This window comes from Plodia interpunctella, chromosome 7 (assembly GCF_027563975.2).
Source record: "Plodia interpunctella isolate USDA-ARS_2022_Savannah chromosome 7, ilPloInte3.2, whole genome shotgun sequence".
Lineage (NCBI taxonomy): Eukaryota > Metazoa > Arthropoda > Insecta > Lepidoptera > Pyralidae > Plodia > Plodia interpunctella.
Window position 1 is genome coordinate 5,066,494 of NC_071300.1, and position 22,908 is coordinate 5,089,401.

Below are 22,908 nucleotides of genomic sequence, written 5' to 3' on the forward strand. Positions count from 1 at the left end.
ATAAAAGAGATAACTGATTGGTGTTTTACACAATTTATTTCATTGAAATATAATTACATAATACCAAAACAAAAACTGTTTTAACATTTTATATACAAAATAATAATATAATCACTTCTGACTAGTAAAATTTTAAGCTTAGCCGATTTTGTCATGATATGTGTTATTAGTTTTCGCAAGGACTCATAATAAGTATAATTATTTTATTTAAGGATAATTTTTATTTTGTGTCGTAGGTAAGTTATTTACAATGAATTAAAAAGCAATTTTGTAAATATTTCGCATAACGTTCGCAATGTATAAAGCCGCACAACATATCGAGTTTAGAAGTTTAAAATATAAAAGAAAAAATCGTAGATTGATTAGATTAGACAATGAAGCGAGTATCTCGATATGATAATGACAATATATTTTCATTATTTATTTTTTAATATTTTATATGTTTTATTCTTATAAACTAATTAATGGTTAAGAATAAATTAGAACTACATTAAGATTTACAATCCAATCTTGTACATGCCCCAAGACTTTAATACCTAAAGTCTATACAAGTACTTCCTTCGAAGTCACTACCCTGAGACTTCTTTGCAAGAGATGAGAATCATAAACAAATGAGACATGTTTTGTATGAGAGAGACTTGATGACATGATGAGTTTTACTAATCAATACATATTTTTTTGAAATCACTAATGGTTTTGCCCCCAAGACTCAAGTTAGACACACTCTGCCATTAATAATTTCAACTAAAATGTGATGGAAGTTTAATGTAGTTTTCATGAAATGAGATGAAAAAAGATTTCCGTATTCATAGTCTACACGAGGTTAGTTAACCTAAAGTTAATCTAATTTAGTAAGAAGATCGACCCGAGAGATCTTCGTAATGTTGTGTGCCAGGTGGGGCGCGGTATCCAGGGTAGTTGTTGGTGAGCGCGTGTTGCGCGAAAAACGAAGAGTAGTCCTTCTTCACCTGTAACACAAGGATTATAATCGCATACACATTACAAATTAAATTTAGCGGTCAACCTGTGATGTGCGAACTGAAATAACATTTGGTCAAAGTCAGAACGGCATTGACCATAGATTCCTGAGCACCAACAGATACATGTAATTCGAAGTATGAAATATGTTGCATTATTTGCATGCCTATAAAACACCTACATAGCAAAGCTTTGTAGATAGAAAGAGAATAATGGGTGTCATTGTGTACGTGATTTAGTTGTTTAAATTATGATCGATGTTCAATGGCAGGCAACTGAGCCGACAATTACTGATTGCTATGCGAAGTGCGAATTTTTAATTCGAACTTTGTCGCGTTTACTTTTCACCGCAGTATGCAGCCAACCAATTACATTACGGCGTTGTCGTCGTCTCAATACTACAATGTGATTGATTGGCTGCGAATGGTAAACTCGATCGAGTTCCAATTGAAAACTCTGTACTAAGGTACTAAGTAGGAAAACTTTCCAAGTAACATAATTGGAAGCTTACTTCTCGGTAAGAAATACAAATGACCCAAAGTTATATCATTTGCTGTGGTTGGAATAGAAACAAATTTGGGCATCATTCGCGGATGACCCTGCGTTTCTCTGAGTGTCGCACCTCAGTTTTAGTTCACACCCACATGATACCTAGTTATGCGAAATATTTGGTAAAATTTTCTAGAAGAGTTTTCCAATGCTACGAGCTATGTGGGTGGTTTGTCAATTATATATAAATATTATTTTTCCAAATGGTTTACGTCAAATAATGTAAATGCAGAATTTTCAGGATTTCAGCCCAAAGTAACGTGGAAAAATAGCGAGTTGCAGTTGCTTACCACGGGAAGAATTGCCAAGCCTATCTAGACGCGAGTTAGATGGACGGAGCTAATCAGTTTCTACACTAGGATGTCCTCCAACAGTGCCGAAGTCAGTTAATGGAAGAGGCCTCAAACAACAGACACACTGCCGAAACGACACTTACAACTGAGGTATTAAAGTCCAGCAATGTACCATATGGTTGAACGACGCCTAGACCTCGTTCATGTCAATTAATTCAGCAAGCGAGAATTGACGCGGCTAAAACAGATAACGGTTGCGTTCAAATTTTCATTTCAAATCGCAGTACACAATAGTTTACCATTACATGTTTATCTCTAAATACATAAATATAAATAAATAAATAACCGTAATGGCTATTTTTTGTGTACTGCTGAAAATCAACACTTGTTTAAATACATAAATCATTTCAGTTTCATTTCAGTTCAGTTTCATCTCAGTTTTAATGGTCTGTATTTATTTTGTATTATTTACTAGGCACCTACTTTTAATTAGAAATGGTGGATGAGATATCTATGCTTTTTCCTTATTATCAGTTGATATTTTTTTAGATAATTTTCAATGTTATCTGTTTCTTATTATTGGAAATGGTGGAAAACATAAGTAATATTTACAAGATGAGTAAGCTAAGATTTGCTTTTATGTTAAATAACAAATAATAACAAATTAAGTTAGGAATATGTCAATATTTACATTATTATATTATATAAATTAGATAAATATTTACATAAGACATTGCATCATCATCATCAGACTGTCACCAATGGACCCAGTGATTCATGAGGAAAGTAGAATTGTAGGTATTACTAGATAACGAAGGCAGTTAGTAGAATATTTCTAAGATTAATGTCTAAGAAAATCATCAAGATAATTCGAATTCGAATTCTAAGTGTAGGAAATAATGATATAAGACCTTGCGCGGCCTGCAGGCTGGTCCTCTAGCGAGCTGCATCCTGGCTTCATTCTCAGCCGCGACGGCCTCCTTCACCGACTGCGGCGGCCACTTCTGGTCTCCACGCATGTTCACTCCTCCTGTGATATAACAAAGTTTTTAAAAGTTGCACGTGGTACGCGAAAACCAACATATACCTACCTCCCAAATCGGTGGGATTCTTTTCGCATTGGGTGTTGTTTCAGAGCGATATATAGTCAGTTTGAACACGCTAAGCGGGTTTTTTCTTAATATTCCTCTAAACCATGCTTTTAATTCTATAAAGCAGTTATAAAAAATAAAGGATGATTCTTATGCTATATAACTCTTTATTATACTAATTAAAGTTAGCGTGTACTAAAATTTTACACTGTGTCTTTCCGCATTCAGTAAAGCTTTCGCAATTCTTCCCCTGTCTATAAAGAACTGAACGACTTGCCACCTGCATTATGAAAGCCTTTACGTGTCGCAATTCACCACTACGACACACGAAAGTATAAAAAAGCAATTTTAAAAACAATACAGTGGCAATCACTGCGGGTGCTTTGTGTGCAAAGTGTACCCGTCTTTTACTAGTACCTCAATATAGAGGTAGTTACTTCAGTAACTCAAAACGTCCCTCGCACCTGTTGCTAATTTACACATTATTGTTTCCAGAATTTATGCCAACTAAACTGGCTAGTTGTCGGCGCTTTGAAATACTGCATTCAGGGTACCTACAATACTTATAATCGTTATAAATTATTCTCATAGAAGATAGGAAGGGACTTGATATGTTGATTGAGATTGGTGTGGTGTTGTCTAGCTTGAAGTTAGTGCGAGGTAATGTTATATATATATGTAAACACCTGTGCTCTTTCTTAGATAAAATATAGAAGACAGGATCTATAAAATGTATTAACAAAAACTGTGTTCGCAGTCCTGTGCACAGCTGTGTTATAGTGTTTTAATAAAACTGTTTCTTAAAGGAAAGAGTTGTCCTTGTTTCTTAAAGGAAAGGAAAAATTGCCTATTGTGATAAATACAAAGATTTAAAAAGTAATGTTTACCTTTGAAGGATGCTGCAGCGGGTTGACTGGTGAAGACTGGTGGTGGTTGCTGGTGCACCGGGGGTTGCTGGCGGAGGGTGATGGTGGACGGTGGGGGCTCGAACTCTCTTTGAGGGGGCTGGTAGGGCTCCGAGTACTGATTCGGGGAGTACTGCGGCTGCGTGGAGTATTGCGGCTGCGAATACTGCTGTTGGGGCGAGAACTGTGGCTGCGAGTATTGTTGCTGCTGCGGATAGCTCGGCTGCGATCCTTGGGTCTGGAAAATATGTTTACCTCTATGTGAGTATGATTGTTTTTGATAACTTAATGAAACACTGAGAGTTAACTTTTAAGTTCGGAATACTTGTATAGGCTTCTCACTGAATGAGACTTCCCAATGTTATGGTTATCTGTCGGATACTTTGATAAGGAGGCTTTATGATAAACATCAAAATTTGAATGTTGAATATCAACTAAGCATCGATTTCAGAATTCTACTTTATTATTACTTATCAAAGTACGGTAATATTTTTTCGATGGAGGCTTTATGGTTGTTTTTAAGATTACAGCCTAAATGGAAAATACGTGTAATGTAAATGATTAAGTGTTCTATAGCTATAACGTATACAAATATTCCAGGTAAGAAAAGAGATATTTCTTAGATAACAACAACACACAACGATAGTCACTTCAAGTTTTCGAAAAATGTAGATAATACCTATGTTAAACAGTGCCAGTAAACTCCACTAAACACATTTTAGTCAAATTATGAAGCTGATATCTGTTACGTATTGAAAATAGCTTACCGTGCTGGATTAGTGTGAAACCTAACATCGAGTTAAAGAAGCGTGAACATACTATCGGCGACGATGACATGTTTCTTCCGTGTCACCTGTACCTGTGGAGAAAGGGGGGCTGGCACAGGCGCCCAACGGCTGTTCGGCTGACGGTAGGGCTGTGCCACGCCGGGCGATGGCGGGCCCTGGCGGTACGAGGGGGACGCGGGGGAAGCAGTCACTCCCGGACCGAAGGGAATCAGTTTGCTCAGCCCTGTGGCCTCCTGACGTTTGCCTTCACAGTACGACGGCTGCGATTGCGGCTGTTGGTACTGAGCCTGTGGCTGAGATGGATACTGCTGACTTTGATTTGACTGATTGGGTTGCGGAGAATACTGGGGCTGGTTCTGATACTGGCTTGGCTGGTTCTGGTACTGGTTGGGCTGGTTCTGGTACTGGTTGGGCTGGTTCTGGTACTGATTGGGTGGGTTTTGGTACTGTTGTTGGTATTGTTGTGGTTGTGCGGAGGGGGAGTGCTGCGCTGTGTTGTGGTACGCAGGACTCTGCTGTTGAGATTCAATACAAACTTGTCATGTAATATCTTGTGTCTACCTAAATATTGATACGTTTTCTGTGCATGCGATTGTGCGCTCTATCACCAATTATTCTAAGCTCACTATGTGCAGCAGTGTAATTTGTTTCCATAGCCAATATGTACATTAATTTTGACCTTTATGTTGAATAGATATTGGGAAAATTTCTTTAATAATTACCTGTTGCGGCTGATGATAGCCGTTCGTTTCCGGCACTGGTGGCCACACCACCTTCTTCTGGCCTGAAACAATATATTTCAGTTCAATTTCGAACAAAATCTTAATAAAATCATGATTTTCTTCGTATGAGAATGTCGGAAAATCCATTTTTATCTGACCGTGTTTTTCTATCTGAAATGCCATTTTTAGGTGACATAGTTATTATAGATATTTTATGTGAATTAGAAATGCATTTTTTGGCATAACTTTATATAAGTAGGTAGTTACTAGTACATGTTTACAAGCACAAAATTAGATATGCGTAGGTTAGTAGAAATCGTGAGTAGGAAACATTAAAGTTATCAGCAATCTTGTTTCTTAGACGATATCATCTGGAATTTCAGCGTCCCCTGAAATACATATTATGACACTTCGCTTTAAATAAGCTCGACCCACCAAGCGGCTGGAAGCAAGCCAGATGATCAAAGACTACGAAAAATAAAGTATTTTCTAGCGAACAATATAGTATTGGTTAATGTGGGTGTTATAATCAATCTGGATTCCGGAAGATTTTTGAGAATATTAAGAATATCAATAATATTATTGTTTTATCGTATGTTCGTGACCAATCTAATTATAGATGAGTGTGTAACTATGTGTAACTATGAATTAAATAAAAAATCATAGGTATGCCTCGAGTATAATTGATATTATATATATTAATATAATATAGATAATTTTGTAATTTTTTTTTTGTAAGTAATATTCAAATGGTCAAACTGGGTCGGGAGGAAAGAAAGAGGGAACTCTTTTGTGGTTGAGCTTCGCGATGGCTGACTCATGCGTCAACTCGAGAAAGAGTGCTGCCGGGGGAACTGGTCAGTTCGATCTTTTAAGTTTTTTTGTTTGGTTAATTATAGATAATATATATATTTTTTCCTTTCATCAGCACTTGATCACAATCATAATAGTATATCTTTTGACCATGTACTTTATTGTGTACTTACATTGTTATATTACTGATAAAAAAATATACATACATTCATATTAAAAAAATGGTAAGCCTTCAGGCATAATAGGGACCAACACTGTTTGAATGAGTTTATTTCGGCATTTCTTCTCAGCAGTGGTCGTAGCTATGGTGAAATGTCATTTAATTTAGAATATGACGTGAAAAAGTGCCTGTGAAGGCCTAATTTCTGAATAAATGATTTGATTTTGATAATACAATTTGACCTACTATGAGAACAATGTTTCTAACCAGTTTAATTGAACCGCGAAACCAACTGTCCACCTTGTTAGGTAGTTTTTTTATAACTTATTTAACTAATTATGAATGGAAATCGATTGTACGTGAAACTGAGATAGAATAATTAGTGTAAATAATATAATTGATATTTTCATAAAGTAAAATTGGTACATGCTACTTTTTTCAAACGCGTATTGTGATTTTTTTTAATAAGTAGTATACTATTCATAGTAGGCTTATTTCAGGAATCCATATTGAATATTACATTAAAAAATGTGCACCTGCCTAACTGTAGGTCATCTTAATTTGCATGTTAAGTACTTATACTTAACCTCAAGCGTGTGATATTGCGGACCTTAGTCCGCAATATCACACGCTTGAGCACACAGGACTAATTACGTTTAGGTAATAGCATCAGGCTTAAATGAAAGGCACACAACCAACTCCAAAATTTAGATCAACATTTAAGTCATAAAACTTTCATGTCACTTTTACATGCTTTGGAAGAACTCTAGCTTCTACTACATGTAGAAGCTAGAGATAAATTTATCAAATTAATTTTTATTTTAGCGCAGTGCAACTTTCTTTCTTGTACTCAAATTGTAGCGCCCGACAGCAGTACCCATAAATGTAGATTTCTTTTGTATGTCCTAATGTTAACTTAGTGGATGTAATACAATTTTTAACATTTAGTAAACTCTACTTTTGAAATATGAGTGATTTCTATTATAATTGATTGAAAAAATAAATTGTCAAATGGAAATATGCAGAATATTTTCGATTTTTATACCTACATATTTTAGCCAATCGACCCTACTATCATCAGGATGTCCAGTAAGTGACACTAAAGTATGATATATCGCGCCAAATGAGATTTCATAAATTTTCATTGCGATCACTTACTTGATATTTACAACTGATGGTTCATAATACAGCAGTTTGATTAAACACAACGGCTACTATCACTCACGGTTAATTAATCTAGTTGTGAATCAAGCGACTGCGACCGCTCGCCAGGACTACTGACTACTTGGCTCGCACGCCAGGTGTGTAGGTGCGCAAATATCTACCGCATATTATATTTTGAGAACCACATTTTTAGGACACCACTAGCCCTCTCACTCTGGCTTATTAGTGTACCTGTTGACTGATCGGGAAGACTGGACACACACGACGATGACTCTTCGACACGAAGATTCGATACGACATTAAAATTTATTACAGATGCAACGAAACAAGAGCTTTCGATACCCTGCTTGTGAAACAATGTAGTCATAAATGAAAGCAAAATTCCATGATTAATAATTACCTACTTTGGAAGAGCTTATGCAAATACATTTTCTGCAGGTTGTGTCAAAAACAGAACGGTAATAATTTAATCGACGATACCAAGACTAATTAATTTATGCCTAAATTCGAATACATTTTATATGTATTAAAAACTAGATTTTAAAAAACATGCCTTATTACCTGAGTTATACGTATATCTTAGTAGTATTTCGATCACAGAATTGTTAATACACTTGATTCTTAAAATAAGGCATCGTAATTAATTTAAACGTTACATGCTACATGGTTAGATGGAAATGAGCATCTCTGACATCCAGTCGAGATTATGGGACGCTCGCAATTATCCCACCCATTGAGCTATAAGATGCACATAAATTATACAAACGGTACTCGCCACCGGGTATGGATAATTGGTTATTAACTGGTCTAACTCACTTACTATACGGCAGAAGTTGGAGAACTGTTGCCAGTATGATAATCTAGTATTAATTCCATAAAATAACGGTCTTGAAGTTCTAATATACGATAATTCAGTAGAAAAGTTATCTTAAATTTACCTAATGACGATATCGCTGTATTTAACTTCTGTGATATTATTTCAATGTCAAAAGCGAGAGCAATCATCGACATTTTTTGTAACGCTCGTGAACAGTGTGAATAATGACTCGACTGTGTGAAAAAATATAGTTTACAATATCGAAATACATAATACACTCATTTGTCACTTGCAAGTTTCACCACGAAGCTAATAATAAGCACTGATTCACAGAGAATGGAGGTAGCGACTGTAAACTCATCTGAAATACTTGCATGTTACGTCAAACGGAATAGTTTTTATTATTCTCGGAGAAAACACCTACGAAATCAAGGTCGGATATATTAAAATAAAAATGTTCTAAACAAATTGGTCTACTCCACCTGGTCTAGATTATACACGTGCTTTATTGATCTAGAAACCGCGAAGCAACCTTGATTTACGTAAAATTTATGAGAATGTATGCATGTATATTATGTAATATGTTAACAACCAGTGCCATCCGAACTATCTAAATTGTCAATTAGGAATTTCATTAAATTACCCTTTTTTGGTGCTAGATTAGCGATAACTTGTTCGAATAAAAAAATCTAGGTGGTTTAATTACCTACTTAACTATAACGGTTGTCTATGAAGATGGCAGGTAATTTTCGGGAACGTAAATGTTATCTACCTATTATTTTTTATTCAAAACAGTAGAGCCATCCTGAACATTTTTGTTATTCACCTGATTCACAACTTTCACAAACACAATTAGCACTTCAAAATCTTCTCAAAACACAAATAAGTAGCTTGATGTTACTTTACCAACAAAAACTGTTTCAGGCATGTCGTTCGTTAGTGCCCTTTCGATGTCGGTTGTGGACTAAGAACAACAATAACAGGTAAAAACACATATTCAACCTCCAATCTTTGCCAAATTCCTTCCACTAATGAACAAAGCTTTGCCATGTGTGGGCGGATTTTCAGGAGACAATACGACCTGCCATAACCCCTCGGACATTACTCCCTAGCGAAAATAATAGTTGTTCATTAATATCAATGAATCATTTCCGAGTAGCGTGTCTTTCTCCTGTCATGTTGTGTCTGGTTTCTGAATGGTTTTGTGTGGATACGTCTAAGATCTCTGTCTATCCAATGTGACCATCCGAGTGCACTTTTGATGGCGATACACGCAACACTCACGATTGTTATTTACAAAAGCAGTGCAGACGAGTTCTAACCTGATGAAATGTATCTAGCTTTTGGTGTATTTACTCTTAGATTTAATCAAACAATTCTACTTTGATGGCATTTGCGTTACATAATAGCGTTAAAATCATATAATTCATCTGAACGCTGATACGTACAATGCATTAAGTATATGTGAAAAACATGTCGTAATGTTTGCAATGTTGACAGTTTAATTACAACACAAAATGAACTGGCTACTCTATCGATTCCTGATACCTTTAGTGGCTTTCATAAAGTCGGAATAAATATTGCCGGTGGCGTTGAGCTGGCCATCCCAGCTTCTAGCGGAGCGCATCCTGGACCGGTCCGGAGGCCAGTAGTTGTCAAACCGGTGGCTGGCATGGACCAATGTGTCCAGAATCGCCTGCACTTGGGTGGGGTCTAACTCTGGCAAAGCAGTGCATTAGCAGCGTTAGTAAAGCTTCATTTGGAAAAGGAAGGGGCTAAAAGACTTGAAAGTTCATATAAATTCATATGGTTCATAAAGTTAGAGGGGGACAAATTTATGAATTTTTTCGGCGTAAGTACATTATGTATATAGATATTTTACTAAACTTGTAGGTACTTACTGGGGTAGCCCCTGCGGTTGCGTTCTTCCTCCTCCAGCATGCGTAGCACTGCGGAATTGGCCAGGTTTGCGGGCTTATCCGTCCCTGGCTGGTTGAAGTCGATTCTGGAACAAGGAGTAAGAACATTTTTTGCTAATATTTGTTTTCTTATGTGATCTAGATAAAAGATTTACCAAATCCAGAGCTAATTATAATAATAGTGTATATTTTTTTATCGTATTAATTAGTTTTTACTGACTTACTGAAATAAGTTATCATAATCATCTCAAGCAATTATAGTAGTTCCTGATTGAATTAACAGCGCTCCAGTATGCCTAACGTCACGTATAGTTGCTTTAAAAGCACTTTCTCATTAACTGTATTAAGATACCACTGTTACTGACTGTACTAATGATCTCTTTGTTTCCTACATGAAATAGAAAGTGATTGAACGGATGTCGTGAGATGGCTCTGACCCGCAGGTCGTGTTAAACACGAATAGGCAACAATAATAAAATCTAACATGAATTCTATACTGGACGTCTGCTGCTTATACCATTCGTAGCGTTTAGGAAACTTATGGATTTACTTACGGATTTAATAATAATACTTTGATAATGAATGCAACTATCGAAAAACAAAATAAAAATATAGTTAAAAAACGAACTAACGATGAAAATAATTACTCGCTTGATTTGTATAAATAAAGCAATATTTAATGTTCTATGAGCAATGCGCACAGTCGTGCTGTTCTGTGCCATGTTCGTAGACATCTATAATTTCATGGCTCGCTCGCTACCCACTAGCATTTACTAATTAATTACATGTCACGATGCTATCAGCTCACGTCCAACCACAACCACTATCAGTTCCTTCCGGCGTGGAGTATTATTAGATGAAACAGGTAATGAACTCATACGTAAGCATAAATTAGAGGGGTACTTAGCCCGCGTGTGATCGAAAAATTCCAGGTCCAAATCCAATATGCCACATAAGTTTGTATAGGTACCATTCAAACTGATGTACTTACTTATAGTAATTTTGATCGACCATTTGCTTCACTAGTTGTTCTAGCTTATAATTTATCAGCTCATTTGTGGAAAGTAGAAGCCAATGGCAAAACACTCCCTTTTGATATAATAGTCTCTATTCTACATACATAATCAAATACTACTACTCTATTAAATTTGCGAAGATGTTGTCATTTTTATAGTAGTATTCTTCAGATATGAGGAATACGACTATAAAAATTAGGTACCTACTTTAAGAGATGAGATCACTTGACCTATTGAGTAATCAATGAAAACAAGAGTTACTTATGCCAGTAAACCACTAAATAGTCACGTTTCACACATTTAAATCACTACAAACAAACGCTGAGACAGTGCTGAGATCATGACAAGAACAAAATGAAATACTGTATAGTTATTTATACAAACTAGGTACTTACTCATTTCGTAGAGACTACTAAATGACCAAAGTAACGAAGAACTAAGATAATAATTACTTATTGATATTAAAAAAAATAATCGGGTAAAAAGTATGGTTTAAATTTTCTTTGCTGTTCATATTTTTCGTATTCCCAACATACATATTCCATTGCAATTGTAGCTATAATTTTTTTAAACCAAAAAAAAGTGAGATTTTCATTTTGTTGTTTTTTAAAAGTTGTAGGAAAACGCAAAATATTTCAAATGTCTACGTCTTTAGTACTTCCTTTAAGTCACGTTTAAAAATAATTGCAGCAAGAAACATGCTCAGCAAAAGAGGCATGTGCGATTGTAATGAGCTGCATACTCTCCTTTGCATTGTTGGTTAAGGGAGCCTTTGTTCTGGTTATTTTTGCAGCGAGAAAGCAGCACTCAGACAAAATATACATTTTGAATTAGGTACTCATATTATTCCAGGTGTATTTTCATATTTACTCTAATTTAGTTGGTAGACGTGTTGTGGGGTTCGGAATGTATTTTAAATAGTTATCTTCGAAACATAGACGTTACATGCTTCAAAGTACCTAAACCTAGTTATAGATCTAGAGAAGTATAGGTACCAAGTTTTGTTAGGTACTTATGTCCTAGATCAAACCATCTACCTGTACCATGTACGAATTACATGAACATTGTGGTTGGAAAGAGTTATCGTTTTATCGAAACAATTGTAGGTACCTATTGACATAATTATTATAAATACGAAAGTTAGTCTGTCCCGCTTTCACAAGTAAACCACGATTTTTATAAAATTTGGACTAATATATTTTAAACTATTTAATTTTAAAAACATTGATAAAAACTAAAACCTGAGTTATCGTACACATATCATCTCAATAAAACAAACAAATTGCCAGCAACAGCAAGGTTCCCACGGAGTTCAGTTCAATGAAGTTACGTTTTTGTGCGAGTTTTCAAACGAAGATAGAAATTGATTTAGTGTAAAAGTGAAAGTTAGCGAAGCACTGATTTGGTGCCTCACTGAAAGGGACCGAGTATACGAATATGCTCTGTAATTGCTTTGGGATAACTTTTATGAATCCTTAACGTATTCATTCAATTATTTGGTATATCTTCAGTCAAACTATACTCGTATTTTCGATATATATATATAGAAATGCCATATACTCTAATTTAGTTTGTAGACGTGTAAATGGTAATTTAGTACTGTGACTAATAAATCTTAGTTAGTTATTTATTAAATTAACTAAAATCGTCTCGGACCTACATACATAATAACTTGCCTATTGATTAAATTGTTAATTTTCAGAAATCTTTTAAAAGTGACCTATTTATTTTGAAATTTAAACGAGTTATTTAAGTATCTAGTAAATTTCAAGGATGTGCAATTGGCATTCTAAATAAGATATTACACAACTTAAAAATATATATAATTTAGATATAATTTAATTTGTAAGATAGCTATTTGACCATGTGTGGTCACACATATGCCGTGTATGGAAGCAAGTTTGCGTTCACCTCATATTCCTTTATTGGTAAGATCAGCTATCAATGTCAACATAACGCTGTAGGTAGGTAGATGTTGCAAATAATTGTATGTAATACCGGCTCCATAATTCGGCATACATTGCGATAAATAAAAGAACTCACACTAAATACGCAATGTTCAAGTTTTCGCGTCGGCATGTGTCCTGAGTTCGGCCACAGTGTGGAGCTGGCATAAGATATCGAGATTACAAAAAGCTACTCAACCGATTTCGATATAAATTGCTTGTTCAAAGCAAAATTTTTCAGAGAGAACAAAAAAGAAAAGATATTTATGCCGTTTGAGGTTTAAGGGACCAATAAAACAACATGTATTATTGCTAATATTCACACATTACTTGCAAATATTTATAAAAAGTATTTTCATACTGATTAACTTATTATGTAGATCACATGAATGATGCGCATAGGTGCGCAATACTCTGAAGAAAACACAACTATTTTTTTTGTTAAAGTTACGACAACTTAGAACCCAATTTTGATTGACTAACCAATTAAGGGCCGGGATTAATTTTATTGATTGATGGGTTCAGTTCGTCCGAAATCTTTTACATCATTTATCAATAAGTACGAACCAAGTTAATTCCCGCTTAAAACTTGTGGTAAATTCAAATATAGGCACCTCAATCAATAGATAAACTGAGTCGTTTTAGTTTCTTATTTTTATCGACTAGAAAATGTTTAATAAAACCTAGTGTTCAAATTTTGTTTTAGAATAAGTTTTATTTACTCTTTAGTACTTATTTACGGCTTATCTTCGTTGAAGAGAATACATTCAATATGTTGAAAGACTCTTTCCAAGATCCGTAGACTTTACTTCAACACAAAGCGTAGGTAATTCTCAGTTAGGTTAAGTAAAGACAGGGCCTTTAAAGTGTAATTTTTAATTTAGCGCAGATTTTCTTATTATATCTTAATAATCATCGCGTTGAGTAGCAACCCGTTTCCCTTTGTGTTTCATCCTTTTGTAAAAAATCTCCGGTGTAATTAAATGAGAGTGAATTAAATAATTACAGGCCTCTGGCAATGGTGTTTTTTTATAAGGTCTTAGCTAAGTGCGTGGGGATTTTTTCTCCCGACTGCAAAGGAAGGGTATTCTTTTTCGCTCTATATGTATCTTATATGTATGCGTATATATGTAATATTCTTTATTGCTTCTATATCTCTAAAACCGCGGAGCGGATTTAAATAATTGAGATATCGTTACATTCGTCCTAGCTGCCCGAATGTTCTTAGATAGGTGACGTTACAAAAAAAACTTGGCGGCTGTACAAATGCCATTGGACTTGGTTAAAAACAATTTTCTTTTTGAATACTATAATATGCGTATCAAATTAAAGAGCTTAACGCAAGGATTCTAAAGAAGGCGAATTTTTTGATTTTTTAAATTTTTAACTTTTTTGTCTTTGTAAAAACTAGCAACAACGAGGCGTTATTTTTAGACATATTGACTTTTTGATTCATGCAAGTATTTAAATTCATCTTACTCATTAGTTTCGATGACCTCCATGGTTAACACTGTATGAAAACAATGGACAACAGGTGCACTAATTTATCGTACTATTCATAGGATTGTTATAAGAATGACTGTGCTGTTGATTTTATGCCAAATGTTGCGCCAATTTAAATTGTAACCAGAAAGAAATTATATCACAATCTAATGCTCATTTTGAGGCATCGAATTATTTTTAAAAACAAAACAAAAATATTTTCTCCGATTAAAGAAAAACAAAACAATCGTACAGATTGAATTTGAAATGGTTAATAAAATAACTACAGAACTGACACAAAATAAAAAAGGAAAATATTTTTAAATGTCGCAAAACGGTTGCAAGTATCTTGTTTTAGATTATTGCGCATGCGCCGTGTGTGAAGCGCTGGTGCGCCGCGTCGTGACTGCGGGGGGTGGCTGGAAGCCTGCGCGCGCGGTTCCTCATTTTCTTCTTTACTTTTTGCAACGGAAGATCTGGGAGTGATAATCAGATTGCAATTATATGCACGAACGACCAGAAAACGCAATTTGGCGCTGCGCAATATGCATTTATTGATCGATAGGAGATATATAATATGTTATCTTAAAAATTAAGTCTATATTATATATCTACTATAAAGCAGATTTCAATAATACACAGTAGAATTCATATGTCAATACATACTTGATATAATTAAGCGTTATGCTTCCATTAATTATATCAATCTAAGTAATTAGTACCTAATATACCTACCTATCAATTATTTCAATGAATAACTTAACTCTGTAATTGATGAGAATTTGCTATAAACTTACGAACGTTGGTTGATGCGCTGTTGACTATGCATTAGTACATTAGTCAAATTCGTATTACAAATAATACCGTTAGTACTGTACTATTAAATTCTTAAATTATCTTCCAAGAAGACTGCGAAATGTTTAGTGCTGAAAACAATAATGTAAGTGTTTGCATATTTTAGTGAACTCTTTGATATAAGTAAGTGCTGACACCAGACGAAACCCATGTTGCATCAAAGTGGATTATATTCGTTTATTTTGGGGATTCGGTGCATGCCGGATTACACCGCCGAATAATAAATTCAGTAGGTACCACCCTTATGCAAAATAAAGACGTTCTCAGTTTTCTTATCTCGTCTGGACAATTATATTCATTTATTTCATAGAATGATGATGCCTAGAATGCTTAATAAATTATTTTGACATAACTTGAGCGTAACGATATGAAAGTAAGTAGGTACCTATCTGATTTTATTTTAGAAAACACTTTTATACTAATTCTATGTGGTATTCTGGTATTGGTTCTTGAGTAGTGTGTTGTTAAAATTTTTGAAAGTTAATTCTTTTCTGGAACGTCTCTGCAGCATCAGAAATTACGAGCCTCTACAGCAGTAGTCTCCATGTGCGGCACGCATTTTGGCGCGAAGCTAAATTTCATCCACGTAAATGTCAATGCCCTGCACCTCGGCGCCATGTTTGATCGGTCAACGACATTCAAATTCAGCACAGTTATCTTTAGATGCACTCAATGAAGGTAACTTTCATCTGTACAGGTTGATAATGAAAGCGAGTATGTATGCAATATTTTGAAAATCACCTACTTGTTATTTTATAGAGATATACATTAAGCAATACTTTGCTTGTCGGGGATCTGCTACAAGGTAGGTAATAATTTCAAGGAGAAAAACTCTTAAGAGTATCAACAAAAATTACATATATTTATATGAATTGAGATATGACTTCTCTGTAATTACTATAAAAGTTACATGCATTTGAAACTGGAGATTCGTCATTGTCTTATTTGTAGTTTTTTATTTGTTTGTAATAACTTTATTGCACGAAATTAAGTACATTAATCAAAATTAATTCAAGAAAGATACATGTACAACGGCGAACTTATAGGGATCTTTTTTTTTTAAAGAATTACTATTACATTTTGAGATATCATGCAATAACAATGTATCACCTATGTAATTATCACCTAGCAAAGAATTTTTCTCTTCTTATAGAAAAAAATGCTGTGCAAATACCTTAGTTAAATAGTTTATACTACAAATAAGTACTTAATTGCATAGGTAAACATGGTATTTGTTTTTGAGATAATTTTGAGAATATAAATTGATCATCACAGTCAGAAATATGATCATGCTGTATCCAAAATGTCTCCATTAGTAGATTTCGTACTTTCCTTGTTGCATTGTTGAAGTGCCACAGCTTTGGCCTACCGCCCGACACAATTTGATAGTATAATAATATCACCTACATTCATAGAATACTTGCTACGAGTACCTACTTCTTACAGTAATCCCACAATGATAAAGGTTAAAGTATTAAATGGAGCTGGCGCCTATATTTAATCAAAAGTTTAACCACTACAAATTGTACTTCAAACTTATATAATTACTACTTAGATACAAATTAGTGAACTGGTGGTGGTTGAGATATTGTGGCAGTACCTAGTGGTATTAGTAATGAGAAATAATGTTTTGATTTAGATTGTGTCTCATTACTAGGCTGTTCATAAATGGACAGTGGAATAAGCCTGTATCATAAGCGAAAAATAAAAGAGTAGGTATAATAGTAATACGCGAATTAAAGACACAAATATAAATAGCTACTAACACTCAACACCAAGCAGTCATACACACAAGTGTATTGAAGATATCAGACGTAAGGGGGAAATGAATGACTCATGTGATGTGTATTGGCTCGCGTAGTTTATTTCGATTGCCTGATACGTCATTAACTACTGATAGATCGAATTAGGTAGTACCTATACATAACAACAAGTTCCAGAATAAAACTCTGAATATTTATGTGACGTACTGATAATTTTGACGATTGATGTAATATGTAGCTATAGTTTTATGTCAGAAGAAAAAGGTAAGTTTTCGAACCACACATAGATCCGCATAACACAAAAACTTTTTTGTGTTATGCGGTTCTATATGTCTCCCCAAAATCAATATGTATATAATAGAAAAAAATATATAAATGTGAATTGCTTACATCGAGATTCGTCTTACAAACCGAATCCTTATCTTAGTTAATTTTAAATAAAGCGAAGCAAATGGTAATTTTAATCTGCTTAAAATTTCCAGTGTCCTACTTTTACTAGTATAAGCTCTGATATCGACTTTTAAAACTCTTTCAGTCGGATCGAACTGACACACTTTCACACTCATGTTAGTTGACAAATGCTGAAAATATCATAATATTAACAGTGAACTAGATAACGAAATACAATAACGACATTGGATGGTTTTGGACAAGAACTTTCAAACCACAATTCAAAACTTTAACTGGAGTTCTATCGTTAGGAGTTTAGGAATATCCTGAATACCGTAACGTGTTTTCCGTTCCGTTTGCTATAATACCTAGAAATTTATTTATTATTGAAATTAAAGTAAGCCAAGATAAAATTTCGCATTCAAATTTATTGGAGTGGAGAATATTTATTGGCACAGAAACGGAAAGGAAAACCATAAATGAATTGAATTGAATTATGATCAAAAGTAAATTAAATAACATGTTTTTTAATGAATATGATATTGTAATATTAAAGTATTAAAAATGGGTAAGATATTCTAATGAAATATAATGAGATTATCTCATCGATTTATTTGGTAAGAAAACCAAAAGAAATCTTTAAATTACAAGGTTGTTTTTTGTATCTGTATAGTTTTTCAGTCTACTAGTCTTTTAGGCTACTGAAAGTATGCTTAACTACTAACCAACACTATGTAACATAGATAGCTAGTTTGCTGTGGAAACACTGATTTCAGTGAATCTACCGATTCTTTTTAAAAAGAGAATGTTTTTTTTCGTTTGTTGAAAATGACAAATGAAATTTAATTTATTATTTTTTAAATACGCAACAGACCGAAATCTTTCCAGCCAAAGTTTTTCCGGTTTATAAAATCACAGCTATAAAAACATTTGTGTCAAAAATGTATATTATAGCATGAAATTAATAAATGATCTTTTTTTTATTAATATGAAATATTCACTAGATATTTGCTGGACACACGTCCAACCTCCAGTCAAGTAATAACTTAATAAAAATATTTTTCAACAGACGAAGATTCTGAATTGATTGAAAAGATTCTTATATTTTTCGATACCTCATAAAAAAGCATGTAAAAAATGGTAGTTACCCGACTGTGCCGTTGTCGAGGTTCTGCAAGTGCTTGTTGAGGGTCTCCTTGATGTTCTGCTGCGAGTACAGCCCGATGGGCGAGTTGAACTGCTTGTGCACTATCTTCGGCGCGGTGGCCATCTTGTCGTCGTTCGTTCAGCGCTGAAATTTTAAATTTTTTAATTATGAAATAAGTTTTTTACAAGAATGACAAATTTGACACAGCCTTTTATTAGTTTCGCAGTTGCAGAGAGATCGTGTGACCAAATAATATTGTCCGTGCAGTAAACCGTTGAGGGGTTCCCATGTCTGGAGCCGATCCTGGGTGCACTATCAGGTCATGCTTATTATGATAAAGCATTGACGTCCAAACTAAATATGTGTATAAAATTTCTCTTCAAACGGTTGAAGATATCCGTTTCAAATTTGAGTTGCAATATTCCACCCGACACATAGGGACATAGCGATATACACATATTGCAAGTTACTTTTATTCAAAAGCTTGTAATAAAATTAGTTTAAAAAATATTTGGTATATAATAATCTCCAACTGAATTATAAACATCTGTATTATCATACAAAATATTAGATACATACAGACAGAAGTAAGTGGGCTATTGACTAGCTTAAATTATGCATTTTTTCCCCCTTACCCATTATTTTCACATTTCATATTTTTTACAGCTTATGTGTGATTTACTTAAATTTTCTGTGAAATTTATTACGTAAAGTATAGGTACTATCTACTCGTAGTCTATATACATTCTAAAAACTCAGGAATTTGTAACTGTCATAATAATGCTTTTCTTCGAACATGGCTCGAATTAAAGTCACATACAGTACATATCAGCTAAGATCTGAAAAGCTAATTAATTGAGGAGTTGTCATTGTAAGAGTCAAAAGATCAAAATACAATCTATTTTTAACTACCTCTGTTTATATTCACATGTTCATTCTAACAAAGAATTTTGCTGACGTTCGCCCGTGCTTCGTAAAAATTTCATTAGATAACACGGATTCAGCAGTTCTTTAAAATAATAGCAAATGTTATAGATTGCAAATAAAGTTGCCGATTCATCAAATTAGGAAAAGTACACATTCAAATTTTAAAATTAGAATTAACAAGTAAAATTGAAATAACCATCTGAACTATGTCAAAATTCATTGTAAGAAATAGAATAAATAGTACTTAAGTACTCAAATAACAAACACAAATTATAATTAGTATTATAGAAAATGCAAAACATTATTTTCTACTGCGAATTATGTTTAAAAATCAATAAGAAAGTGTTACTTATATCAGCGTGCTTTGAAATTAGGGTGACAATTTTATGGTCCTCGTGAGATAATTTTATTACTGTGTCGGAAGATTCACGCTGGGGACAGCTAGGGTTGCCACGTGCGAAAGAATATGCAACAAAATATTCAAAACAGTTTAATTTTTATTCTAAAACAACATAATAAAAATAACTAATTTCCATGTTTGAAAAAAAGAAGGAACTTTACGATCAATCAAAACATTTTTTCAAAAAAAGCGTTACAGTCGTTGTTTTATTAATGCCAGTTTAATAATATTATTTTTATCGGTAAAATATATAAGTATAATAGTAAGGTAATTAAGGGTGTGTGGCACCGTCAACTTTGACGTGCGCAGAAAAACACAATGTACATTTTGTCTAAGCGTTTTGTCTTGTTGTTGTTTGATTTTTTTTAATACTGCGGAAATTTGTTAATACTGCGGTAGGTACGTAAATCGACCGTCTGGCAACCCTGGGACAGCCTCCAGCTACTTATTGCGTTTTTATTAGAGCCAGCAGTCGGCTGCGATCATATTTTACCCGAATAATGTGCGAGGCAGGTAGCTCTCTGCAAATAAGTTTCCGATATTCGTCCTTGTGAAGCGGAAAATGAATGATATAACAGCTATGACGGAACTTACATGTAGGATAAGTCTTTTTTAGCTTTGAAGGTATTTTAATAAGTGTATTGTATTTAAATAGGTACACAATTTAGGCACGCTTTTGGAAACTATTCGAAATTAAAAATGAGATAGACTTAGGCATTATTGTGAGATACATTGACAGGTAGTTTAATAAACACTTATAAGTAATTAATTTTATTACTTACTAAACTTGAAAGAAAATATTGAGAGTGAAGTCCTACCTATTTGCAATAAGCAAATGTTTGCAATAAGTCCGAGTTGAATATTTATGTAGATTGAAGAGCCTATCTATTGCGTAGTTTGCCACTCAACAAGCAGTAACATTTAAACCACTGAAGTGGGTTTTCTTTTCAGTCCGATAATGTTTTGAGTTATTGCGAAATAGAAGCGGAAGGACCGTCTGGAGAATCTAACACTGTTTACACGAATATTCTTAATATTTCAATTATTGCAAAAGTATAGAGTGATGGATGGAGCGATGACAAGTAGCCATTAAGTAAAGACACAATATTTAGTCGTAATCTAGTTGATATTAGCAGCCAACCAAATCTTGCGTGCCCTTGCAGGGTGTCACCTGTACTTTCAATTTAAGTGACATATTTTTGACATAGGGACATACATTGCAAGTTAAATAAAAGCTTGTAAAAAGTGTGACGTTCTTCAATTAATCGGCAAATAAAGATGCATTCGAGATTTTTGACGATGCAAAAATTTAAGTGGGTGTAGAAAAGAGATCGACTCGCGCTCAAACTCACTATATTCACGCTCACGACGAGAGATATAGGTTATTTTTGTCGGAGTTGCTCGTACGTAACAAATGTTTGCGTACTTATTTTTGGGAATTATATTTGTCTTGTGATAAATGGATACATGTTTTTGATTAAATGTTTTTTGTGTGGAAAAAAACAGTAAATAATTTATTAGACTATGTAAAAAATATGTTATCATTGAAATCTTATATTTACTTAGATAATTACTTTCATAAGTACAAAAATCTGACTACGCTACACATCTTGTCAAAATATTTAAACTGTATAGGGAAATTACATTCTTATCCTAACTTAATTAATTGTCGTATGTAAACCCTTTGAGCCAGGAGATAATAAAGACAAGAAGACAGTGCAGACGCCAATAACATGTTTGGAATAGACATAAGGTCAATATAGTTGTTTTTAGAGGAACAAGGTTAACAATACGGTCATCAAGGTCGCCGTATTCCCGCCAGTAATCCAGACAACACATAAAACAGGTATAACAGCTAAATATAAACGTTGAAATGAAAATGCAACATGTCAGCTTGTAATTTTCACTTTAAAAAGAAAACGAAATTATGTTTTATCTCATTATCTTCGTCACTCAAAGAGCAAGGCTGTACTGGAAATTGTAAACAGAATTTACAATCACAAATAGCTTTCGTGACAATTCATTTTGAAGTCTTGATTTAAGAAAATAACACTGTTTTTACAGACTTAATATTTTGGTTAAAAGGTTTTTGATTAAAACGACCCCGAAATTAACTAAATTGCATTATCTTTTTTTCTGTTTCTATTCGGATTATTTATTTTCAAAAACTTTTAAGAGAACTCTTATATAACAATGATGAATTTTTAAATATTTAAAAACAATGGTAAAGCGGAAAGAACTGTCTTTCCGCTTTACCATTGTTTTTAAATAATTTTAAAATTCATCATTGTTGAAAAGTGGTTGTCACATATCATATACAGCATACTCCGGCGCACGTAATCGCGCGCTAAATCGGCCCGCGTTATTTCAGTCTCATGAAGTCATGGCGAATTATTTCTGTACAACACCTTGTTCATGAAGTTAGTCATGGATGTCGAGGTCGCCAGGTGATTAGTGGCGAAAAAAAAAACAAAGGTATATATTGCAAGCGTTTATTAGTTATGTTAATGCGATGAAGCAGATGACATTTTAGTTTTTTTTTGTACCTTGTGCGGCGTGTCGTGCGAGCGGCGTGCTAGCCAGTCTCTTACTGAGCTCGCGGCGCCCGCCCACGGCCAGTGTGAAGGCGCCCTCACCTGCAATGTTTCAGTCACGGTGTTCAGTTTCCAAGACAGGTGTTTATTCGCGATGGAATGTTAGTATTGGCTGAGATTAGACATTTACTTTCATGCATTCGACGTTTTGATTAATTACCCGTGTGTTTATATTTTTTAAAACGAGAG

General features: G+C 34.1%; 1 protein-coding gene across 9 annotated transcripts; it reads right to left on the reverse strand.

Moving 5' to 3' along the window:
• Positions 1-14: 14 nt before the first annotated feature.
• Positions 15-22,761, reverse strand: LOC128671558 (protein transport protein SEC24-like). 9 transcript variants are annotated; one of them, XM_053748152.2, is made up of 10 exons: positions 22,672-22,761; positions 18,800-18,942; positions 10,182-10,285; positions 9,829-9,999; positions 5,327-5,388; positions 4,676-5,119; positions 3,799-4,054; positions 2,732-2,850; positions 1,964-2,058; positions 15-968 (listed from the first exon to the last, which is right to left on the reverse strand). In XM_053748152.2, the coding sequence occupies exons 2-9, from the start codon at positions 18,919-18,921 to the stop codon at positions 2,011-2,013; spliced, it is 1,326 nt and encodes a 441-aa protein (XP_053604127.1). In that variant the 5' UTR covers positions 18,922-18,942; positions 22,672-22,761; the 3' UTR covers positions 15-968; positions 1,964-2,010. The 9 variants fall into 9 exon arrangements, with proteins under 9 accessions (XP_053604127.1, XP_064292149.1, XP_053604131.1 ...); XM_064436079.1 differs by lacking the exon at positions 9,829-9,999; XM_053748156.2 differs by lacking the exon at positions 1,964-2,058 and having other exon boundaries at positions 4,676-4,897.
• Positions 22,762-22,908: the final 147 nt, after the last annotated feature.